The sequence below is a fragment of the Antrostomus carolinensis genome, unplaced genomic scaffold, assembly GCF_000700745.2.
Source record: "Antrostomus carolinensis isolate BGI_N321 unplaced genomic scaffold, ASM70074v2 scaffold6980, whole genome shotgun sequence".
Classification (NCBI taxonomy): domain Eukaryota; kingdom Metazoa; phylum Chordata; class Aves; order Caprimulgiformes; family Caprimulgidae; genus Antrostomus; species Antrostomus carolinensis.
This window is the reverse complement of record NW_010286398.1, coordinates 144,891-159,093: the sequence shown is the minus strand read 5'-3', so window position 1 is coordinate 159,093 and position 14,203 is coordinate 144,891. Positions and strand designations below refer to the sequence as shown.

At 36.3% G+C, this 14,203-nt stretch overlaps 1 protein-coding gene across 5 annotated transcripts in view; it reads left to right on the top strand.

Annotated features, from left to right (window-relative positions):
• RBFOX1 (RNA binding fox-1 homolog 1) overlaps positions 1-14,203 on the top strand; it is a 134,076-nt gene that overhangs the window by 52,369 nt on the left and 67,504 nt on the right. For all 5 annotated transcript variants that reach the window (XM_029084730.1, XM_010167112.2, XM_010167413.2 and 2 more), the window contains one exon: positions 1,843-1,896. In XM_029084730.1, the coding sequence (XP_028940563.1) occupies positions 1,843-1,896 (54 nt within the window). The remainder of the gene's footprint in view (positions 1-1,842; positions 1,897-14,203) is intronic.

Genomic DNA, 14,203 nt, shown 5'->3' with positions numbered 1-14,203 from the left:
ATTCCTGAATATAATCCTGTAGTATGTAAAATAGAAGAGTCGGGCAAAAATCCTGTGATGTTTTCAGGAGGAAAGTAATTTTAACCCTTCTTTATTGGCCATTTTTCAGCTTTCATAATTGTCTTTTAGGTACATACAGCAACTGCAGTTACTTCTGCAGAGGAATGCTGCTCTTTACTCTGTTTGAACTTAATGAGTTGCATTTCAAAAACACCCCTCATCTCTCCTACTGAACAGCTAATTACTAGTAAATACTACTGTACATCAGATAGAGATAGCAGTATTTTTAAAGGGTAGAATAGTTTTCTTTTGTGTTATTATTGAGATTTTGTATTATACTTTTTTCAGTCTTATAATATGTTCTGGTTTTATGATTTTCTAGTGTGCTTTTGCATTACATGATATGGCCAGAGCAGAAACAAGCCTCAATACAGTTTGCATTGAAATTCTTGACTCTTCTGATTTGACAAAGCTTTGTTGTCCCTGTCTTGATTGTATTTTGTTTCCAGCAGCATAGTTATAGGATCTATTTAAAGTACCATAGTTCTTGAGTTGACTAGATGCTTTTGCTCAGGCTTTTCTTTATTCCTATTTACAAATGGTGCTTCCTACTCCTCTGATTCAAGTGTACTTTTGGAAAACCCCTCATTTTTCAGTCTCAGTAGTTCAAATGATTGTTCAAACACTTAAAAAAAATAATGTGTGTGTGTGGATGTTCTCTGGAACTGGGAGTGGATCTACCTGTGGCTGAGCAAAACAGAATAATTGGCACTTTACTACAGCTGAGAAGGCTAACGAGTTTGCCAGTGTTTTTTGCTGCTGCTCTCTTTCCCCTTCCCCTTCAGTTCCTTCAGCATCGCTGTCTTTACATCATGCATGCTTTGACCACAGGTCCTGCTTCTGCAGCAAGCCTGCATTGGGTGGAAGGACACAAGAGCAATTATTTGGAGTTTGGCCAGAACACAAGATACAGAATATCTGTTGGTTCTGTGCTTTGGTTTATGCCAGCTGTGGGAGGACAGTGATTATTCAAGACAAAGGCAGTGGCTGCATTTGTATCACTTAAGAGCTTTGCAGAATGTGACTGCAGCGTTTTCTTACATGCCAAGTACTTCATAGCAATATGCTAACAGCGTTTATCAGCTGTAAGTGCAGGCAGTACAGTCACTTGTGGCACATGCCTGTAATTGTCCTGTTCCAGTGCAGACAGTCTGATGTAGAAATGCAAATGGCTAAAAAGTCTCTGGCATTTGACTGGGATCCCACAGCGTGCAAATCCTTTTCATATCACAATAGACGTTTCCATACAGTGTCTGTCTACGCTTTCATTTTTCCCAGAGTACAATCAAAATGCTCAGATTATTTGATTGCTTTCTAACCTACACTAACACATGCTTATCAGAAATGTTTATGTCCAACAAATGAACTGTTTTGGCCTCTCTGGCTTGTAACCAGAGAGTTAAAGCAATGAAAAGGGACTGATCTGCTCTGGTACTGCATGATACAGGGATACCTGAACTAGTTCTGACTTAATTCCATAACTTAAGGGAATAAGTCCATTGCAGCCGTGCATTGCAGCCAAGGTAATTCACCTGATAATTTACTCCAGTACTACACGTCCAGAGAATGCCTTGTTTCATTACTTATTTCCATGCTTCAGAGCCTGATATTAAAGATCAGTAATCTAAGATGCCTATAAAACTTTCATTAAAATGACCTTTTTTGAAGCCATTTTATCTGTACACCTCTAAACAAAAATAAAATTAAAAAATCATTATTATTATTATTGTTATTATCACTAATTGCAATATTAACTCAATTATGTTTTTATGTTTGCTGCAGGCTGGAAATTAAATCCAGTTGTTGGTGCAGTTTATAGTCCAGAATTCTATGCAGGTAAGGATTACGCTGCAGTGGTCCATGCCATATTTTTATTTTAGTTTTCTTTAAAACCTGCAGAAGTATAGAATATGCTTTTGGTGTGTGGTTTCATGTCTTTGTTTGATTTGCGTTATCTGAAAGTCATTTACAGATCTGTGATGCAGGATTTTAAGTTACTTGGGCATAATAAAGTTTATATAGAAGATATACAAATACCTTTTTCCTGGAAAGTAGATAGTATAATATTAAAGGTACTGCAGAATCCCAGTCTCACATAAGATTTTATTTTATTCATATTTTATTTATATTTTATTTTATTTTATGTTATGTTTCAGTAGTCACTTTCCTCCAGAAATTATTTAAGCCTAGTGAGCAATAACAACAAAAAAATCTGTCTATAAATATATATTTTGTGTATGTACATGTACATAGATACACATAGGTATAGAGTATCTGTGCTGATAATTTATTTCTTGAACATTTTTCTTTACATTTTAAATTTAGTTATTCAGTATCTTAATTTTTTTTTTATTAGAATTCTTTATTATCGCTTGAGTCTTCACTGAGACCAACTTCTGATCCTGGTTACAATTTGGAGTTAGTGAGATACAGTCTTTTTCTGCTGGAAATCAGTCACAGTTAGCAACAGTTTCTAAATGGGCTTTAGCAACAGTATTGAAAAAAACCATGGTTGTACTCCAGAATGCAGCTGATTTCAGAGGGACTATGCCCATAAACATAATCACTAGCAAGTCCAAAAAGCCATTTTTCTGAAAGCTCATAATTTACATCTAAGACAGAAATCATCACTGTAAATCTAAATGTTTCTAACAGGTAGTAGTTAACTGCCTTCCTTACATTCCAAATTCATATATGAGTCTTCTCTGACTTTCATGGGAAACAGAATTTTTTTAGTTTTCCATTTGGATCTGTTTTTCAGTTGTCTGGGTGTGTGTATACTGGACACATATATCTAATAGTGTTTTAAAACCCAAAAATATTTATCCATTCTCACACACTCTAGGTAATTGAGAATAAAGAAGTAATTGTAGAATTAAATCTTTACAGCAAGTAAAGAACAGGTATTAGAAAAGCATTTTTCACAGGTGGTGAGTAAGCATGGGAAGAGGTTGCCCACAGAAGCAGAGGAATCTCCATTCATGGAGATATACAAAGCTGAAGAACTTTCCTTAGTTCAAGGGACTTCAAGAGACAAAAATTGTTAAATAGGACTACTGTTACAAGCAGGTATTTATTTTTTAAAAAGATGCCTGTAATACATCCAGTGCTGTCTACCAAGATAGATAAAAATGCTCCAATTAGGGTAAAAGTGGCACAGTATAATAAAAACACTAACTTGGCATTCATGGAATTGCAATATTTAGTGTAGGCAGAATTTATTTCCTTTCTTGATGTATGCCTACATTGAAAACAGGAATTTAACATTGATCTCATTTGAGTAGTTAGTGAACCAACCCTGAACCTGCATAAATTAGAAAGTCAGAGTTATTAGTCATTTTATATAAATGACTTTGTGTTAATGACAAATATAATAATATTCCCATAGTACAGTAATCAATTTTCTAATACGTATGCAGAATTAACAATCTTACTTATAATTGTCTCATGAAGTAGGGCATGAAGAGTTCACATAGTTTGTAAATTAAAATCAATATTTTCAATCTCTTCTGAAGGTAATTTTCCTAATTTACTGGACTTTTTCCTAACATTTATTTTGTCTTTTAATTATAAAATGGCAGGTTATTGATTTTTTTGTATAACCTCCTAAAGTCCCAAGTGCATTTTTATTGCCAACACAAGGGAGATGTTTGCCCTTCTTAATGAGAATCTTTAATTACCATTAGAAGAGTATTAATTTAATTTTATGAATTATGACATGCACTCCACCACACCTGTGCAGAAAATTCTATTAAGATACTTCATGTATTTCAGATTTTTTTTCCATTTATAAATGCAGGCAGTTTTTCAGGGGTTTTTTTTAAAAACATATCAAATGTATATTTTCTGTATTGACTAAAAGATAATTTTTTTCTCAGACATGCTTTCCTTCAAACAACATAGTTAAAATTAAATTAAAAAAAAAAAAAGCTCTGTGCAGATCTCCTGAAGTTGTTAGAAAATGAAACTGTAAAAAAGCAATGCAGTTTCTTGCACGCCATAATAGAATACTGCTACATGTCTTTCCTTTTGGGTTCCCTCCCGCCACCTTTACTTGGCGGAGAAGCAGTTGCACTTTTGAAGATTATGAAATTAGAAATGTGATTTTTAAGACAGTCAGTGTTCTAGTTATTTGGTTTAATTACTGTCTCCAACACTGTCATGTTAAAATTGTACCAACTCTTTCATAGTCAGTGCAAGAAGTTCTTTTAGCTCCTAATAAATGATGAAAAATTTGGCCACTTCTGAAATAAAGATGATACATTTGCAGAGGAACTGTTGATTTAAAGTACCTTTAATCTTCATAAATAAGTAAAAACCAGAAAGTTATCCAAAGCTGTCAGGATGGCACTGATGAATGGCAGATTCACCCGTTTCTCAATTGCCGGTGAAGACACATGCCGCAAGGCTTAACCGTATTGTACATCATATCTGCCAACTCATTTCTGTGATTAAATATTCCATCAGTGTGGGCTATAAGGCGGTAAAGCTTAACAAGATTCATAAGATGCACCACTTGAATACACATAACTCACTTCCTTGCATAGAGAGCACCCCGCATGCAAAAGAAAATTAGAATTGAGTTAAATTACTCCGTAAGACAAGATCAATAGAGAAAGGAAAAGATCCCCTAATGCAATGCAAATCTAAGATATAGTTATGTCCTGACAACTTGAAGCAGACAATTAAAGTCAAATAGGGAGGAACGCAATGTAAATCAACCCTAAAACCTTGAAGATAATGGTAGACGGTAGGACCAGTGACATGATTGTTGTAGCTCTACTTTTTTTTTGAGTGTATACTTCTGTTAAAGAAAACCTTTATTGAGGAAACGCATGACAGCTAAAAATGGAGACTATAAGGTACATAGCACCTGCATAACAGACACTATGTAATTAAAGTATTACTTGGGGACTGGAAAATACTATATACTTACAAATCACTGCAGATTTTTCTTTCTGAGTAGCCCTTCTAAGATGGTTTTTCTGACTTTTAAATGTTCATGCTGTCATAAATTAGAAGGCTCCAGAAGTAGGACTATTTAGATGATGTGGTAGCATTAATATGGATTTCCAGTGACACGTTCCTGAGGTGCCATTTGAAGACTGCTGTTGTAATTGCGAGGCCTGGCAAGTCTCCCTAACAGCTGCCGAACGTGGAGGTGCCGGTGAGCTGGCTAACTGGCACACCTCCCACCCTGCCCACAGCTCCTCTGGGACGTCCTGTAATGACATTTCAGAGAAAACAAAAGGGCGGTGATTTTTTTCATTTATCATATTCAGCATTTCACAGAATTCCACTTTTCCATATGTCTTCATTGAGAGGTATTTTTTAAAAAATTGACTTATGTCCACTTCTGCTTATTAGAAGGAGACTATTTAAGGTGCTTTTCCTCCTTTTGAGAAAGAAATGCTTTATGAAGTTATCAATTCCGTTTCAGCTTATCTTTTCCAGTAACTATTTATCAAGTTCTTAGGCAGGTCCTAGTGAGGAAATTTGTAAGAAGCACTGTGTGGTTGGTCTTCATGTAAACTGGGACAAATTTTTCATTTATTTGTATATCTGTCCAATTTTAAACCTTTCCCATAGTGGCGCATAATTTTCCTATGTTAAGCTAGAGTCTGTTATCTTCCCCCATACACTTATCTGTGGCTGGCAAAATAGAGATTTGCAGTTTGGTTTCTTTACTAGGAGTACTGTGGTACTTTCTTACTGTTAAGTTGTTACATCCTTTGTTTCCGTGGTTTGCTATATTATCATTTCTACCTGCTTCTTTATTTTTATATAGTGTATATTTTCTCTGTAATACCTAGCCTTCCTTTCAGCCTCGAGCAGTCTGAAAGTGAAGTTCTGTGTTGTTCCTTTCAGTTATTGCAGATCTTCGGTTTTTTTCCTCTTTCGATTTTTGGAATGATGAATTTTTGAGCAATCTCTTGCACTCTCTTTACTGGAATATAGAATATTGTTGCACTCATATTACTACAACAGATCAGTCCTTTAAAGCAGACAGTAAGGACCATCGTAGGCACCCAGTTTCTTGGGGAGTTAGTAAGTATCATTCCAAGGTGACTTGGGAAATTTTCCCCATCAGTTAAAGAAAGGGGAAGAGCTTGTGCTTTTGACTACCCTGTACGCCCTCAGAGGACTGGGAAGTTTCAGATGCCTGGGGCTTTTTAGTGTTTGTGGATTTGGAAGCTAGCAATATCCTCCAAGAAGCAGATTTTGTAACAAACTTCCTTTCACAACTGAGTTTAAAACTTTGAATATTATGTTATATATAATTAAGAAGTGAAGGAATACCATATTACTATATATATAAACATGGACTTAAATAAGAGGAATCCAGGGGAAGAGAGGATTCCTGTATGTTTGTTAACACTAATTCTCTTTGTTCATATGTTAAAGCATCTATTTCTGGAGTGTAAGAGCACCTGGGATTCATTTCATCTTTCTAGTGTTTCTCTTTGAATTTAAATGACTCTTGCATAAGCTTAGCAAATACCCTAGAAACACTTCTCAGTGAAGGTGTTTGGAGTTTGTGAAGCTGAATTATATGCTTGCACAGCAATTCTAATCCTGGGGTAAAAGTTCACTATACCATATCTATAAAGCATTCTTTTGATGAAAATTTGCTGTCTGTCGCTTTACAGTTTTATTAATTTTACAATTTGATTACATACACTTAGATTTGAACTTAGTCATGGACTAAACAGATTTTGCTAAATAAATGTATTCTTAACATTGTTAGCTAAACAGTTTAAGTAATTTTCTAACTACAGAAAAATTAAATAATTGTTGTTTCATATTTCATCTGCTATGTATATAGATGCTCCTTTTCAAAGCATAAAGCTAAGCTGTTACTATTCTTTCAAAAATCATAATGTTAATGTACCGTCATACAAATGATGGTATATCCTAGTTAGATTAACACCACTGATGACAGCTAATGCATTTCTAAAACTTCTGTGGAGCATTTGCAAGCCATTACAGCAGAAATACCGGTTTATGAAAGATTAATAAAACCAGTAGAAAAATGGAATTCAGCATCTGTACTAGCTATTTACTCAAAAAAATCTTCCAGAATTAATTATGCCTTATGCTCCATTGTAATGAGTTTTTCATTAAAATGTATACCATCACGGAAACTAAACAAGGATTATTCAAGGAATAATGCCAATTACCGTTATTTTTTGAAAGCCTGATTTAGTTAATTGGTTATACATTTAAATCTGGAGCAAGGTTAATTGACCTGTATTTATCATTGTATTGAAATCTACACATTTTGAAGAGAAAATCACAGTTACTGACAGTATTATCCTTTTAAAGATGTTTCTTCTGTTTGTATATTAAATAACACAGTATATGCTTAGGTTTTGATACGGTTCCTATGTCATCTCTAAAAGGAATTCCATACACTTGATTATTTCATGGTAAATCCTGAACTGTACATAGACCTTTATATTGGTCTATGGACTTGGGTTGGACTTGATGATCTTGGAGGTCTTTTCCAACCCAATCTATTCTATGATTCTATGATTCTATGATATCAGAAGATAGAAAATGGTTACGAAGGGAGTTCCTGCTTCTTCAGTGTAAAAGGTTGGGAATTTTGACCACAGTCTGGCATAGAGGAATCAGTTTAAACTGGGTTACGATAAATTTGTGCACAAATAGGATCTGGAAAAACAGAAACTGCGTATTTGCTGAAAACTGGAGTTCCTTACAAACAGGGGAAAGGAGATGTTTGAGGGGTTGCCTGGATCTGTTTGCTTGGTGATACAGTCTGGAGTTTTCTGCAAATCAGCCTGAGTTAATCCTACTGAGATATCCCACTCAAACTAGTCTTGGGCGACTACACAGCAAACCCACGCTGACCTCATCGCACTGCTTGGACTCAATGGATTTTTTAGTTGTTAACGTAAGTTAGTGCTGCATCCCCACTACGGGGCCGTGTCAGCAGCCTTCTACCATTCCCCAGTGACAGGTCAGATCTCTGATGCTGATGATTTTTCTGGAAGTCATATCAGTAGTTATTGTATGCAGAGAAAGAATTCTCTGAGGTGCAAAACAGTGCCAACAAGTTGAGAGAGCTGGCATGGGTGCAAAGCATAAAGTTGAGGCAGGGAGGTGAAGTGAAGAATTGTTGTATTAGCTGTTCTAGGATGGAAAAAAATGTGTAGAAATGAAGTAATACATAGAAGAGCAGAAAAAGTCTATTTAAATAGGTATTGCAAGGAAGGAAGTAGGGCCAATGAATAGCAAAAATTCTCTCTGTTCCTCCTGTGTGCCTTGCATGTTTTTTACAAAGGAGTAAGATGCCTTTCCTTGTTCTGAGGTCCCAGCTCAAAAACCTGCTTTTCCCTTTGAACTGCTGGGTAATAAATTTCCTCAGTGGTAGGTCTGCTGGGTAGTACTTGTGAAAATTTCTTGTTTTCTTTAAGTAAACATGCTCTTTTTATAATGTCTGACCCAAAGATAAAGAAATGTGTATACAGTAGGCTTGGAATGATAAATTCCTGTGTGTAAGCCTGAATTCTACTTTAACACACGTTCTGTGAGTTGGTGCATGAATACAGGACCAGGTACAATAATAATTAAATGTGTGATTGTGATTGCAACTTACTTGATGTAGCACCTTATTCTAGCACAGAACACCATATGTGTTAAAAGTATGTTATGGTTGGCTCATGGGAGGGAAATCAACTGACCTTTATTAAATATACAGACGCTGCTTTGGGCTTAGGAAGTCCTTGAGCTGCAAATAGTTAGAAACTAGGATAACACCTGTGAGAACAGCATCATGCTTCCTGTCTTCTTGTGCTTTACATTAGGCATACACTTTTGATGATTTTGAAAATTATTATTTTTAAAATTATATCCAACATGTCAAAATGCCACCCAAATGACAGCAGGATGGTTGTGACTCTAGGGGCAGTATGAAGGTCACATTCTTGCATTACAGTCAATGGCCACCAACTTAAAGTATTCACATTACGCCTTGATAGTTTTCATAGAATCATAGAATGGTTTGGATTGGAAGGGACCTTAAAGATCATCTAGTTCCAACCCTCCTGCCATCAGCAGGGACACCTTCCACTAGATCAGGTTGCTCAAAGCCTCACCCAGCCTGGCCTTAAACACTTCCAGGGAGGGGGCATCCACAACTTCCTTGGGCAACCTGTTCCAGTGTCTAACCACCCTCACAGTGAAGAACTTCTTGTAGTCAAATGATCTGTTCAGCTGAGTTGCCAACTATTCAGATAGTCCCACTCATCTCAGGTACATACTTTTGATCAGTTTAAGGCTGTTTTTGTTTGAAGGAGCATTCTTCTGTAGTCCTTCTCTCTTCCCCAGTGAGCTAGTATAATACATTAGAGCAGTCCCCACACAGATCTAGCATAATCACTGTGGAATGCAGTGGTGATCATACTCTAACCTGGATATTTCACAGCCATGAAATAAGATTTTTGGCACTGGACCAGACACTTCTTAACAAAATCCTAGAAATGTGGATTGGGATTGACTTCTGGAGGTCAGACAGTCCAGCTTTCTTTTTCAAGCAGGACTAACACCAGTCCTAGATCAGGTGAGCCATGAATTTGTATACATCTACAAAAGACAGGCATTTATGGTCTTTAGGTAACATTTTCCAGTGTTGCACTGCCTTCCTAGTGAAAAACACTTTCCTAATGTCCAACCTAAACCTCCTAAGCTACAGTTGGTGGCCATCAACCTTTTGTATTATCGTCTACTGCCATTACAATGAGATTTTGGCTCCGTCATCTTTATAACTTCACTTCAAGCAGAGAAAGCTATTAGATTGCCATTTAACTTCCTCTTTGCCAGACTAGTCAAGTTTGGTCCCTTCAGCCTCTCTTTCCAGGACATGAGCTCTAGAATACATCTTCGTTTCATTCCAACATATTCTCTCCAGTTTCTCCACATTTCACTTGAACTGGAGTGGCAGTAGGTTTAAAAACTGGATGCAGTACTCCAGGTGCAGTCCTGCTGACACCAAGTTTGTTTGTGTTGGGGGAATAACAACAGCTCTTGATCTGATGGCCATGTTTCTCCTAATTTCACCCAGTATGCAGTTTGCCTTGTTTGTTTAAATGTTACTTTAATAAAACAAAAGAAAGCAGGAGCTACTCTGTCCTTTCTTTGTTATTACATTGCTTCTCGCTTCTTGGATGTTTGTTCAAATGTTTTTTATTATGGATATAATTGATCAGTTTTTAAAGGGCTAAAAAGAAAGTTAGGTATTGTGCTTTTACTCATGAAGAGAATCTTTGAGGAAAAATAATGCTTGGACTTCTCTTATTTAAACGTTATTCTGGTGGTTAGTGAAAATCCGTTCTATGGCTTCCTCATTAGTGATGGACCAAAAATAAATTAAACTGTCTAATTATAAACATTATACTGAGATATTTTTTCCACGCTTGTCTCCCTGACCTCTTCTTCTTAATACATTAGTTTGCAGCATTAGCATGGTTTCTAAGTAAATCTGAAAACTATCCCCACTTGCTGCGTGCTGGCTTGGTGTTTGCAGAGCAAGTTCAGGACACGTGAAATAGATTCTCTTTGCAAGAAACTGCACTGGGAGTTGTACTGGAGGCTCTGTGTGGACCACTGACTGTCATATGTCACACAGATTGGCTTTTGGACAGCTTTGAACCATGTGTGGTGGGGTTGTCTGCTTCAGGGGACAAGACTAAACCTGGTCCACAGTAAACTCTCCAGACTGTGTATGATGTAGGTTTGGAGGCTGGACATAAAACCAGCTGTTTTCTAGCTACTGTCTCACCAATTACTTGACAATAGAGGTCAGGCTGGGCGCGCAGTCTGGACCTGAGGTCTAGCCTGCAATAGGTGTGGTGGTTGGCTAATAGAATAAAGCGGAGCCCGTAGTTCAAATACCAGTGATGGGTATATGTAAAAAGCAATGGCTTAAGAATCTCTCAGAGGGAAATTTAAGAGAAACTACAAGGTCATCACTAAAACACTTGTTTGTTCATGACTGGGTGGGATATTTGCAATGCTAGATAAGTTAATAGCAGTTATGCAGAGGAATAAATTCCTCTGATTAGAAGAATAACAAAGTTAGGAAGATCCAGGCGTTAGGATGGACAGTCAGGCAGACAAACTATTCTGAAATGTAAAGTAATAAAGTAATAAATGAAATGTAAAGTTAATACAGTTAAATGGAATGGAAAACAACTCTGCTGTGTGTTAAACCCTGATTACATCTGTAAATTAATGCTAAAGCAGTTTAAGATTATGTTGAATTGTATTCCAAATGTATAGCTAATGTTTTCTGTTTCTTCTGCATTTTTTTTCCCATTTTGGGCATTGGATAACAGAGTCTCCAATATATTTGCATTGTAATTGAATTTTGTAATACATACTGAGAGTAAATACTGAGTTTTCAATCATTTACTCATTTGTGGAGGTAGCTGAGATGAAGCTATGCTTTACAATGGAACACAATCTCTGTCTGTTTAATGCTGTCAGATTTTCTTTGTGAAAATTGTTTTGAGGGAAATCTCCAAGCATAGAACTGCTTCTAGTAAAAGGGAGTGGTTTGGAACATTTGGAAACATTGCATTACTATTTTTGTAATGTTCTTTCATGCTCCTGAAATTCTGGAATCGGAATGGGCTAAGGAAGAAATAGACTAACTAAAACCAGAATTATGCATGATGATTCAATTTTTGCTCTTCTATATTCTCAGCTTGTCATTCAGAATAGAATTTTATTTGTAAGTTAAAATCAACATCCATTGGGGTAAGCAAATAGAACTGAGGGATTAGTAATTTGCATCTCTGCATCTAATTGCATTAGATTTGCATCTCTATCTTATCGATTTACTGAAATAGGTAATTTACACAGAGAATAGTGTCTTGACACAATATGAGAGGATAAAGTATAAACGCATCTACTCGTAATCCTCCAGGGCCATGGTGAAACTGTAGTGTTCGTGTTTGAGCAGAAAGGCTTCAGTTTCATTTAGTGTGTGATTCTATTCATATTGCAGTCTTTATTCATCAGGTAGATGTATGAATGTGACCCATTTTAGTTATCAGCAGAATATAAATGCATTTTTTATAGTCTCAGGTATCCTATTTCAAGAATAATGTAATACCAGCTCATAGTTTATGTTTATACTTCAGAATTTCTCTCGTTTGTTTCTCAAAGTTACAAATGAATCAAGTTACAGTGAACCAAGAGTAACCACCATTTACATAGCTTGTAGTCTGCTGGGAGGACCTATAAAGATTAGCAATAAAGATTTGATTTTCAAAGGTCCCGAACAACTTCGGTGGGACACATCTCCCAGTGTAAGATAATGGCAGTGAATATAACTGAATATCAATTTATGTGCACCTGAATTTGTGTGTGTGTGTATATACCTATATGTATATATCACATAGTAAACATACTTTGTAGGGAAGTTAGTTTTGGGCAATACTTGACAGTACCACTCCTATTTTTTACATTATTACATAGTGCATTTCCACTTTTAGATTTTTTCAGTCCTAGTACGTGAATAAGGATTTGCACTTGGATGCCAGTGATAAAAAAAATCACTAACAAGCACAGGCAAACTCTCAAGGCTTGTTACGTATTTTGATACAAGCAGCATTTGAGTTTCTGTGACCTAGTAGTTTCATTTTAGTTACAAGACAAGCAATATCTAGCTAAGTAATAATTTTTAAGTTATATTTGGAGAGGTTGGTTTATTGCAAGTGTTTTACATTGTGAATGGAAACATTACATAAATTGTTCCTCTGAAATTCAACCCACCTATGGTAAGGTTGCATGGTCATGAAAATGGAAAGAAGTCAGTCACACTGTGTGTTTTTAAGCTGGCATTATTTGCCACGTACCAACAGTACCATGGCACAGCCTAAATTTGCCACTAAAACTCAGTGATTATGCCATGCTGCACTGGCAAGCTATTCCTCCTAAAGCAATCTTTGAGAATTGTAGTGGATCAGTAGCAGATATACCTTTCTACTTTTCATTGATCAAGTGAACAAAACTTTAAAGCGGGTCATCACGTGGGGTCGGAAGAGGATGTTGGCATGGGAGCAGAGCTTTAAAGGATTTGCTGCTTCCCAGTTCCTGTGCTATCTACAAGGTCTTTCCCAGTCTAAGACACCACTGTACGTACTGGTAAGTTGTGTATGGTATGTCAGGTCTTGGGGAAGAGCAATCCTTGTTACCTTGTGATGGAATGATATGAACAGCAAAGAAGAATTGAAGGGATGGCTTACAAATTAGGTTTGTTGTAACATGCACTGCTGTTCCCTGAGTCATTGCCTAAGTTCACTGAGTGTTTTGGTCACACTCTAGGAGAGGTGATAATAAAGAAATATGCACTATGCTCAGAAAAGTGTTGGAAGGAAAACTGGCATCCTAAATAGAATTTCTGAATAAAAAGATCCCATAAAACGACCCCCCTGTGTTTAATAACCTATGTGAGGTTATATGTGGGTCAGGGACTTACTACATAAGTGTAAGTAGAGAGCACAGATTCTCATTACCAGTCAAAAATATACACAGGTTGTTCAATAATGAATATATTTCAGGTTTACTGTCAGAAGGTAATATCGACACTGATTTGGACTCACAGAACTCGCATTTGGACATCAACTGTTTTAGATTCTCCTCTCTACCATGCAATCCTCTTGTTTAAGTGAAACTCCATATATAATTTTGAGGGATAAAATACAGGTTTTGTTTGTATTTTCAGCATATTGGAAGAAAGGAGATGTGTCATTAATAATGAAACAATTCAATGTGTCAACCTTCCATGAATGTGTTAAAATCTGAAGGAGTGTTATTCCATTTGTAGAAAGATCCCAGATAACTGAAGGCACTCAAGAAACACTCTTTTTTTGAATTAACAACATATTTAAAAGCATGCTAAGGCTGTGTAGTCTGACTATAGATAATGAAGGGCTAAGAGAACTCTGAACAACTATTATGTATTCAAGATACTCTCTTTAAATTCCCCAGTCAGATGGGACAATAGATGCTAACATAAGCTATTATTGTACAACAGTGGCCTTTTAGTTAGGAGTTTCTGTGACACATTTTGAAATAACCCATCATTGAATGATATTTCAGAGCAGAACAA